The following is a 12,213-nucleotide window of genomic DNA, read 5'->3' on the forward strand; positions in this document are numbered from 1 at the left end:
CTGTGGTTTAAAGAGACAGCTTCTGTAGCATGCATTAAGAGAGAGCAGCTTGAAACAAAGCAACAACTTGATACGCAGTCCCATTATAATAAAATAATCTGCCTACATTCCAAGCACTTATAATGGGAGCAATTTAGTTTCTTGTGCACACTGCTTGCTTGCACGCAGTTAAATTACATTTAATTGGTAATCAGAATAAATCACAAAATGTTTTGCAGTTCATGAAGTCATATTTTGTTTTTGATAATCACGATGCAAAGTTTCAGGATATGCAAATACTGTAATCACTGATTGGTGCATAGTGACTGTTTGCGGCATATTCAAATGTAAATTGTGTTCCAATTAGCAGGAAAGATTGGTGATAAGAGCAATAAGATGTTACCATAACATTTATAAGTGGAGGTGTTTAAATAGCATTTGATCATATGCTCTGGAAAATGAAAAGAGTGTTTTTAAAAACTGACCAGCACTTTTATCAAGTGCTTTGATTTAAATGAGGTGATTCAAAATATGAGGCTAGTTTAAGAAATAGCCATAATTGTTTGTTACTGCAAATTTTAAAACCAAATGAAAATAAAGTAATCTGTCATTACTATAACCAGATAATATTTTTCCCCTGGGCTGCATAATTTGAGTATCCCGGCTAAATAGAGTAGCAGGGTTTGAATTGGTGTAAGGGAAAAAAAACTACTTCATTCAGTATATTGATGTCTATTTTGAGTCCTTAAGTTTTTTTCCCCTTAAAACATACATATAGCATACACTTGTGTTTTACAGGTGTGGCTCTGGTCGATGTTGGAGATGCCATGCGAGAGCTGGGTGAAGTTAAAGATGCTCTAGACATGGAAGTCAAGCAAAACTTCATTGATCCCTTGCAGAATATCTATGATAAAGACTTAAAAGAGATCCAGGTGAGATATAAGAAATTATTGCATCGAAACCCTCCAAAACCAGTACCTTTGAGATTACAGGAAGTCATGCAGTCATCCTGTAAGACACATTTACTCCTCCAAATTTCTAACTTTTTTTTTTTTGTAAATTCTTGTACATTTTGGAAAAATCACAGCATACGACATTTCAGTGTAAAAACCTGCATCTTATTCACTAACCTCCTACATTCCAGTGTAACCCGACACTTAAATGCTCTACTGTGCTTTAAATGCTTACATGCTGAACTGTATTTAAATCATATCAATGCGTTAATTTAGCGAACAAGTCGCAATTACCACTTTTGCAACTCAGTTACAGCATCATGGATCATTTCAGTTCAACTTTAACAGTTTCAGCAGAACACTTAAATGTAGATTGTTTTGTGAATTTGACACATTTGTATTAATTTTGGTGACATTTTTGACAATCCCCCGTAAATTATTGACCCAGCACAAGAGTAACAAAATGAATCCAATTAGAAATTAATTATTGATTGCAGGAAGTTTTACATCCAATCACAGTAAGGATGTTAACAAATAATTCAGACAATGAATTGGCTATTTAGTGATATCTCCGCATTTGTGGTCTTGTCCGGTCTTGAGATAAATCCTGAGTCCTCGAAGTAGTTGAAAGTGGACAAGGTCAAAACGTTTTAGACCCATTTACATCAACCAAAACGCATCTTAAAACCAGGTATAAGCAAGCAGGGCCAAAGAGGTTGTTGAATGAGGGATGGGGCTGTTTAAGACTATTCTGGAAAGCAAGCAATGGGCCATTTACTTCTAAGGTCAGAGAAGAGGAACAAAAATGGACATAAAAAATTAATAATGACTGTATTTGGATTTTACTAACTGTACTAACAATATTTTAAGTGTAACTCAAATTTTATTGTTAATATTCTCCCCTGAGTATGACCTCTTTAAATACCACTAATTAACTCTTATCAGTCACTGATTTTAACGATTTTGAATACGCATCTGTTGAGAATTCAACTTTCAGAATCCGCCGGTGTGATTTAAATGTACTTGTGAATAATATACATCACAGTGAGAATATTTTGTAGTAATATTTGAAATAGCTTTGAAGTCCCAACCATTGATGGAGGCAATGCTTTGGAATCCCACTAGAGGTCAGTAACTGATCAGTGCAATTTTCAACTCTTTTTCTGTGTGTTATGACAGCATCACCTGAAGAAGCTGGAAGGGCGACGGTTGGACTTTGACTATAAGAAGAAGAGGCAAGGAAAAGTCACAGAAGATGAGATCAAACAAGCCCTGGAGAAGTTTGATGACTCAAAGGAGATTGCCGAACAAAGCATGTTTAACCTTCTGGAGAGTGATGTAAGATCTGTGGCCTGCCCTTGTTCACCATCCATTTCATGCCTCCATTATCTGTCCTTATTGTGCCATATACTATATCCAATGAGTCTTTCCCACTACATCTTTCCTTTTATTTTAAAGCAATACGTCACTGGATTCACTTGTTTTCATTTATCAGTGCATCTTATACAATGGCTATGTTTACATGGTTAATAGTCTGATTATTACCAATAATCAAAGTAAGAATTAAGATGTTAACATGACATGCGCAAAACCTTTTCAATCCCGTTTACATGATACATATCATATTTAGATTATTTGCTAAGAGTTGTGATGTTTTTGCTTTAAAATAGGCAGCCTTCAAGCCCTCCCAGCGTTCACGGACCTGTTCACCAGTTCTAGGGTACATGGTCTCCCTCATTTTGCAGAAGCCACACTTCTGGGGAGTTTATGCTTATAGCTTTACACAACATAGACATATTGTGTTTTATTGATTTTGATGGTCAGAATTGGCACATTTCCGAGCATCAATGTGCATGATGCCAAGAAGTGTGGCTTCTTCTGTTCCAGCATGTTTTCGAACCCATGCATGAGCGTATGGTCAGATTAAAGCCACAGCACTGTGATCAAATAAATTGATTCACAGTTCACAGTTCTTACTGTGATTTATGGTTACTCTAAATATGAACGTAATCATAATCACGGTGTTGTTTACATGAGCTTGCAGTACTTCACAGTACTGCATTTATTAAGGGTGCATGTAAATATAGCCATTGTTTGCTAAGCTTGACCTGCCATATACAATCTTTGAGGAATTTCACGTGTAATAGTTGTTGATGTTCTAACTCTGTTTCTGCAGATTGAACAAGTGAGTCAGCTTTCTGCTTTGGTCCAAGCTCAGGTGAACTACCACAGACAGGCCGCAGAGATCCTTCAGCAGCTGTCCACCAAGATAGAGGACAGGTTTGTGTTGTAGAACAAACCACACAGTACAAGACTCCTCGTAAATCTAGTCTAAACATTTAAATGGAACCTCTGTTCCCACAAAAAAACTATGCAATTACAGGCATCTATTCTTAAAGGGATAGTTCACCCAAAAATGTTAATTCTGTCACAATTTACTCACCCTCACGTCTTTCCAAACCAGTAAGACTTTCGTTCATCTTCAAAACACAAATGAAGATCTTTTAATGATATCTAAGAGATTTCTCTCCCTCCATTGACAGTCCATTCAACTACCACTTTGACGCTTCAAAAAGGTCATAAAGAGATTGTAAAACAAATCATATGATTCGAGCGGTTTAGTCCAAGTTTTCTGAAGAGACGCGATCGCTTTATATGATGAACAGGTGTAATTTAGGCTTTTATTCACATAGTGAATCATCAGTGGAATCATTAACACAGGAATTACTTTTAAAGTGCAAGCGATTATAAATGGTTTTTTTTTATATATATAAAAAACTGTAGACACAACATACCCGTGACCTGTCTGTCATGTTAAATTGTATTTTCTATGACTGATCGCACATAGGCATTTCAGTATTTGCTGAGAAAAGCCTGCAAATAAAGATAAATAAAAATGTCACATTATTATGGCAGATGAAAAAAAGTCATTTTATAAATGAATATATTGTTTATTTCAATATCATTTTATTCATAAGCCTACATTCCACAGCAATCCGCTTTAGAGTTTGTTAATCTGTCCGGTAGCCGGCGGATGCGTTTTTTATATCCCACCTGCACTTGGCCGTTGCAGCGCATCTCGCCGTGTGGCAGCACATCAAGAATGTCACATGCTGTTTGAAGTTAAAAGTAGTTCGACACGTCTAGATACTCCAATCTGTATTTGAACACAAAAAATCCTGTGTGAATGACTCCACCTGTTCATAAGTGTGGTTTGGTAAAGCACGTTAAGATGCCTGTCGTAACAACTGGGGATGGTAAGTCTGCAAAATCCGCAAAAACATGCTTTGCATTTAGGCTTGCTCAGAGGAAAATTTATTGTGTAAAAATTAAGTATGCGTTTTGGTTAATAAATGTTCATTTTGGTGTAATCCGGTTATTTTTCATTTGATCACATTGTCTTTTATATAAAATTATAAAAAATGATCAGGCCTAGTTTCTTATTATACAGACTTAATTACCGATTTATTTATTTTGGCAGAATAAGAGAGGCTTCTTGTAAGCCAAGAAGAGAGTATGTCCCTAAACCTCGCACCTCCCTGGATCTGAGTGAGAACCACAATGGGAGTATTGGGCTCAGTGGCCGTTCTAGGTCACCTGGTAAGGCACTAAAATAATTAAATCTATGAAATGCAGGATTTCATTTTCTGTGCTTAAAGATTTTTTTATCCGTTTCAGCTCCAATGGACCATCCTTGCTGTCGGGCACTTTATGATTTTGATGCTGAAAATGAGGGTGAACTAGGCTTCAAGGAAGGTGACATCATCAGCTTAACCAGCAAGATTGATGACAACTGGTATGAAGGAAAGATCAATGAGCACTCTGGCTTCTTCCCTGTCAACTATGTAGATATCCTGGTAGCTTTGCCCCACTAAGTCTTATGCATGTACCCTAATCACGACCTGACCAATCAAACCACTTCTGCAAGAGGAGAAAATAACCAAAACAAACAGCACAAAAAGCTTGGTTATGGTATTTGCGCATAGGAAATAAGCAATGAAAACTTTGAGTGCCCTTTCGTAAATATTATTCCATGACTTGGAATGCCACCACTTTATTGTAATATTGATTTATTTGATCTTTCATGAGGTTGATCAGACCTCTGCATTGCCTGCTGCTATGCCTCCTGAATGTTCAGACGTTTTTTTTTTTGTTTTTTTTTGCCTGTTTCCATTTGCAACAAAACATTTATCCACACCCTTTTAAAAAATAACATATTTCCAATGAAATAAGACAACACAAATTATTTTGGTATTAAGTTCTTAGCATAAAGTATTAATGAAACGTTATTTGAAGGATAATGGTTGAATTGAAGTATTAAACATTTACATAATTTTTTTCTTTAAAATTGCAATAATTGCAAAACAAATATACTGTAACCGCATTCATAGTGTGAAATGTTCCACTGTTTGTTTAATGTCCTAAAACAAATTTTAGCCTTTAAGTGGTGGTAGATTTGACTATTTAAATAGATTCATATTTAGCAACAAAGAAAAAAAAAAAAAACTGAATAATTTGATTGTTGTGTTACGGTGTGTTATTCATCAGTCATTTAACAATCTGTATGGTCCATGAATCCTGTGGGCCTTTTCAAACTTTCCATTTCACATTCCATAGATGTTAAACTGGTCACTAAAAGGCAACCTAAAAATTGTTTTATTAAGTAATGTGTGCGTGTGTACATATATATGACTATAAATATGCCTGAGTGTATGTTATCAGAACCCATGAAACTGTGCATTTAAACTTTTCTTTCATATATTTTTCTTTTAATGTTTTTGATGGCAAAGTGTTTTTTTGTGTGGTGTTTTTTTTTTGTGTGCTAGTAATGGCAATGAATTGTAAAGAAATTGTAACGAAATGACAGGTACTCCCCCATATTATGCCACTGATCAGAAAAACACACTCCTGGCCTGAATTTATAAGTACCACAGAGCAACAGTGTTTGCATTCTTTGGGGGAATTGATCAACAAACGGTTGTTGCACCTCGTCATATTAAACTGGAATAAGAGAAAGTATTTTAACATCGCAAAAAAGGCTGATTTTGGCTTAAAAAAAAGAAAAGAAAAAAAAAAGGCTGAAGATAGCTGATATAAACCAATTTCTCATTGTAAATTATGTATAATTTGGTCAAAAGTTTCCACAAACAGAAGTTACATTATGTTCTAAAAAAAAAATTGGTGTTTAATTAATGTATTATTTATTATTATTAAATCTAAGATCCCCTTTATATATGTATATTAAAAAAAAAACATAAGCGTAGTTTGTATTGTCAGGAAATACCAATATTTTTCAATTGTGTTGTTATCCTGAGGTTATCAATGAGGTATGTACAGTCATTTTTGTGTTTTATTTCCTTTTTGTGTATAGTCATGTAACTATAGTACCATGTGTTATTTTTTGATCAGTGTTGAAGCATTTAACATTAGATATAAAATAGACACTGGATATTTATTGAAGTGCTGGTGGAGTGTTTAGTCGTAAAGCACTACATATCAACTCCTTTTTTAGCATGAATTTTCATGAGTCATCTGAATGAATAGGCTTGTATTGAGCAAAAAAAAAAAAAAAAAAAAAAAAAAACCTGCAAGCAACTACAATAAATACTACAGATTAAGGGTGCACTTGGAGTGTGAGTATTTTGTTTGAAAACCAGTAGGTGATGCTGCCACAACAGACTGAGTATTTTTTGCCAAACATCTGTCCAAATTAACGACACCATATTCTGCTAGGTTCGCTAATGTGATTTTTTTTTTCACTATACATTTTTTTTTTCTGTGCCAACTATAGAGGTCAAAATGACATATTTCAGTTTGTTATTTGACACCATCTACATCTAAGTGTATCTTTTTGGTAAAATGTACCACATGGAAATTGGAACGCATGTTGGAACAATCTGTGTTAAAATGAACTAGTAATTTCTTACTGAGAATGATTTACAAAAGGAATACTGCTGATAACACTTTAGTGTTTTGCTGAACGAAAAATCGCAAATTGTGGTGATTTTCATGTTATTTTTGTTGAGTTTCCATTTTTGGCACCCATTCACTGGGATCTTAAGATATTAATAGCTCTGACAAAAAACTTTCAACTGCCTCTCTCCCGCCAATATTTTCCACCTCCACCTCCATGTGTCCCGCCCAGATACTGGCACGCCAGGGATGTGTCACTTCATCTTACAACTGTACTTACAGTCAGTGAGGCATATCACATCCACCCTATATGCTCCACCCCACCCCTCCATGAACACAAACCATCCAGCAAGCTTCACTCTTGCACAGCCACAATGTAAACATGTATCCTGTTCCCAGACTCACTGCGTGTCGGCAAACACCAAAGACTAACAGAGTTTGTTGTGCATACTGTGGCTGAAAGTACATAATTATAAATGTACTTGTATTTTATGTCTGAAATTGTTTATAAGGGTTTTTTTCCCCCACAAAATAAATCAGGATGATTAGGACCCCAACATGAAACAAAGAATCACCCTGAATAGGAAATATAGATCTTTTATTCAATGTTCCCTGGGACAATGGTCATTAGTCTGAATGCTAAATACATAAATATTTGTATTTATATTTCTATATACAATATATAATATATATGTATATATATTATTGAAGTTATAAGATATCCATTTTAATATGAAGCAGTGTTTCCCATAAGTTAGCAGACTAATCTGTCCCGCCACAGTTTCATTATGAACCAAAAGTTATTTAGGTAATGCTTTACAATAAGGTTCATTAGGTAACATTAGTTAACTACATTAGTGAGCACGGACTAATGATGAACTGCACTTATACAGGATTGATTAATCTTTGTTAATGTTAATTTCAACATTTACTAATACTTTATTAAAATATTGTTAACATTAGTTAATTTTTATTAACTAACATTAACAAAGATAAACAAATACAGTAACAAATGTATTGCTGATGGTTAGCTCATGTTAGTTAATACATTAACTAATGTTAACTAATGAACCTTATTGTAAAGTGTTACCAATATCTCATTAGTTAACGTTAGATAACGTGTTCCATTTGTTACAGTATTTATTAATCTTTCACATCTGTTTTCTTTTTCGGCAACACTTGATCCATTAATACTAACACTTTGTTTTCTTTTCTATTCTATATTTATTAAAACAAAAATGACGTGTACTGCATTAGACTAAACTGGGAAGGGTCACAGCACTTGCATATTGTTGCCCTTTTGTTAGTGTGATTGCATATTGCTCTCCTCATTTGTTATTCGCTTTGGATAAAAACGTCTGCTAAATGATTAACAACTTTTGATTTTAATAATGTAATAAAATATTTTCATAGTTATTTCATGTTAACGTATGTAGTTAGCTAATGTTAACAAACGGAACCTTATTGTTAAGTGTTTCCAATATTTTACACTTGTCTCTAATGTTACGGTTTGCACCATTGCTTTGACAAAGCATCTGTCAATTGAACTAAAATTGAAATTGCGATATGACTTGAGCTTATCAAATCGCAAAAGGCTGCAATCGCTAAAATTGTAATCACAAAAGAGAAAGAAATCACAAATTTCACCTGATCTCAAAGAGTATATTATCTAGTAATGACAATGTCTAATAATCATGATCTAAAATTTCTCCTGAACATCCAATCAGCGTTGTGACTTCAAAATATGTCATCACATTGTATCGCTAACCATTGCCTAAATGTCAGAAATATTTGATGCAAACAGCATGAGTCACTCTTTGGACGATGCAGGGGACTGGCAGAGGAGAGTGTGTTTGCCTGTGTTCTTACATGTTCAACTTGCTGGTGTTCTCACATACTTTCTCTTTTGAACAGCAGGCTGAGCTCTCATCACCAAGCAAGGGCTGTTAATTCCTTGTCTTTCAGCTCCCCTCAAAAGAGCTTGTGATTTGAGATGACAAATGAGGCGGTAAGACAGGTCAGACTGCAACAAGCTCAGGTGTGCTAACATGACTGTTAGAGTGGCAGTGCACCAATGTGCCTATTCAATAGACCAAAGTTTGTCTGAAACAATCTTACTAAGTATAATAACGATGACATAATCACTTTTTTATTATTTTATACGTTTTATTTTATTACCTGTATTTCTGTTAAACTATATGCCTGAAACCAAAAAGACAGAATGAAAATGTCCTCTAGTTACTCAAAGAATAAATAATCTAAAGATGTTCAGAAAACCCCACAGAGTGCCAGGTAAGAGTTAAATTGGAAGACAAAAAGCATGAGATAAGGGTGAAGGCCAGAAGTGGCAGTAGGAATGTGTGTGGGTGTAAGACGGAGAAACCTCGCTGAATATTGTGTCTGGTAAAGTGTAGCTGTCTGCTCCAATGCTCTCATAGTGGGCCTGGAGCCTATTTTATGAACGAATGTCCAATCCTGTGTTATGTCTCAATTTTTGCAGGAATTTAGATAAGGGTCTGATCGCAAACAGTGGACAGAATTCGGCCCCAATATTCCACTACAATAATGTAGAAATATAATTGTATAAAGGTATAAATGAACAAATATTCATAAATATTTGATTATGTATTTTTTACTTAAAATATAATTTTTAAAAAATGCAACAGAATTTTTTTTTATTATTATTTGAAACCTTTAAACAAAGTTGTGTTAAACAAACAATGTATGTATATATATATATATATATATATATATATATGAAGAGTTCAGATGCAAAAGCCTCTAAGTGCCATCTGAAATTTTCTTCTAGAATGATCATTATTATCAAGCTCGTTTATTTAAGTTCAGTAATTTCACTTAAATGACAATTAATAGGTAATCTTCATTGCCATTTAAGTGAAATTACTGAACTTAAATATTTGATGGTTGATAAAAGAGGTTGATAAAAATGATCATTCTAGAAGAAAATTTCAGATGGCTTTTGAATCTGAACTCTTCATATATATATTATTCAGTTTTCAGTGTGGCATGATCCTTCAGAAATCATTTTATTATGCTGATTTGGTGCTCAAGTACCAAACAACATAATTATGATACTTTTTCAGGATTCTTTGATAAATAGATAGATCAAAAACAGCACTTATTTGAAACAGTAAAAACTTTTACATCGTTACAAAATAGTTCTGTCATTCTTGATCAATTTAATGCATGCTGAATAAAAGTATTCATTTCTTTTAAAAAAAGAAATAAAAAAATCTGATTAATCTTACTTACCCATGGCAACTTTTAAATGGAATATATACCAAAAATAATTGATCCTTTATTGCTCTTTATATTCCAGGCACTAAACCACTTTAACTTAATTTCACATTTAATACATACACAACACACATAATGTGATCGTCAGAAATACATTGGGGAGATGAGTGACAGGTGGACACATATTTGGGTGCAGCTTCAGAATAAACAAAGCAGCCGTTCACCCTCAGTGTCAGCTAAAGACGCAGGCACACACCATGCAAAACAGCTCAGTGAAGGCACCATTTGTTGTGCAAATATACTAGTATATGCAAATGAAGCCACATACACATATACTTTGACATGCCATGGGCCAGCCACAAATAAGCATAAGCACAAAAAATAAAATAAAAAATGATTGACCAATTTAATGCTTTATTTAAAGGTATGGACAATGTTTGTGCGTTTTTTTTTTTTTTTTTTTTGCAATCAAACAACATGTTTTGATCACACTGCAAAGTGATATGTGTTTACTTTCCTATTATTTCTGTAAACCGAAGAGGGAATGGGAATGACATGTAATGGCTTGGTAATGCTAATGGATATATTGCATTTATATGATGATTTTAAACCAAAATGATCAAAAAACAACCATTTTTTAAAGGAAATAGAAAATAAAGAGTAGTCTGGTAAAAAAATGTTACACATAACTCATTTGCAATATAAAATTGTGTTCAAAGAAAGTCCTGTAGACAGATCATGCATGCGATTATAAACCCAGAATGCACCTGCTGTAGTGTAACCCAAGGCGATGGGAGTTGTTTATTGATAGAGATTAGTCTGATTGTCAAAGTGCTTCCCTATCCAGGGTGAGCCTGTCTCTCTAGGACAATAACACACCTTCTCACCCAACCACTGAACCAAACGTCGACCAGTGTTGTGACCAATCGTAGTTGGGTCTGAGAAAAGGCATTTTTGTTCTTTTATTGTTTGCTGCTGTGAGTATTTTCTAGAACTATAGTTTCTGGAGAACAAGGTTTTAGTTTTAAATAACAGAAAAATGAACAGCAAGCATTTGAGAGTGGTTAATCAGCGTTTAAAGAGCAGGAAATTAGTGTATCATGAAATCATAATCAGACTACTGCCAGTAATGACAGGGAAAATCCATCCCACAAAGCAAAGAAAATCAAGTGTGTGAGAGCTTGAATACTTGTGCACAAGATGTGGCTTGCGTTGGCTCTTTGCTTTAAGAACAGGTAATCCAGTAGTGTCAGTGATTGAGGAGATACAAATCCTGCAGTAACAGACATGCAGGTGGCACTGGAAAAGAACTGCATACCATGCAATTTTTTTCTCTCTTTGTCTTTGTCTTTGTCAGGCATCCCCGAGTGCCAACCATCTCCCTCTCTCTCTCTTTCACTTGGAAAGAATTGATGATAGATAGATAGATAGATAGATAGATAGATAGATAGATAGATAGATAGATAGATAGATAGATAGATAGATAGATAGATAGATAGATAGATAGATAGATAGATAGATAGATAGATAGATAGATAGATAGATAGATAGATAGATAGATAGATAGATAGATAGATAGATAGATAGATAGATAGATAACAAATAAATTCGAATCCATTCCTCTTCAGCAGTAAGATCGGGATTCTTCTGCTGACATGTTCTCTTCCTTAATTTTTTATTTGTTAAGCTCAAGATGTTTTAATAAGATTTCAAAACCATGTTTGTTATATTAAAAGGTTCAACATGTTAAACAGCCAAAATCCTGCCAACACTTTACTAAATCTGCTGGAGTTGAAAGATTAGACATTGAATGACATTCATGAGAGACTCTACGTCTGCTGAGAGAAACACTGCTTTGGGTGTTCGGAACACTTGACATCATGCATGAACTCATAAAGCAAGGGGATATACACACATACACATATTTGGATTACATTCTAAACAAAATCATGGTTTCCAACGGTTGAACGGAGTCGATTTCAATCACCACTCTGTCATTTGAAACAATATCCATGAATGGCAAACAAACAAAATAAAATACATCTCAAGGTCGATGACTGTGGAACTTCATTTCATCTTCGAGTCCCAGCGAGGTGCGGTCACATCTGTC

General features: G+C 34.4%; 1 protein-coding gene across 1 annotated transcript in view; it reads left to right on the forward strand.

Annotated features, from left to right (window-relative positions):
* The window catches only part of sh3gl2a (SH3 domain containing GRB2 like 2a, endophilin A1), a 36,909-nt gene extending 30,420 nt beyond the window's left edge, over positions 1–6,489 (forward strand). The window contains exons 5-9 of the mRNA XM_084401668.1: positions 778–911; positions 2,112–2,270; positions 3,109–3,212; positions 4,414–4,532; positions 4,611–6,489. Coding sequence (XP_084257794.1) covers positions 778–911; positions 2,112–2,270; positions 3,109–3,212; positions 4,414–4,532; positions 4,611–4,807 — 713 coding nt within the window. The 3' untranslated portion in view covers positions 4,808–6,489. The remainder of the gene's footprint in view (positions 1–777; positions 912–2,111; positions 2,271–3,108; positions 3,213–4,413; positions 4,533–4,610) is intronic.
* Positions 6,490–12,213: the final 5,724 nt, after the last annotated feature.

Source organism: Rutilus rutilus (genome assembly GCF_951802725.1).
Source record: "Rutilus rutilus genome assembly, chromosome: 2".
NCBI lineage: Eukaryota > Metazoa > Chordata > Actinopteri > Cypriniformes > Leuciscidae > Rutilus > Rutilus rutilus.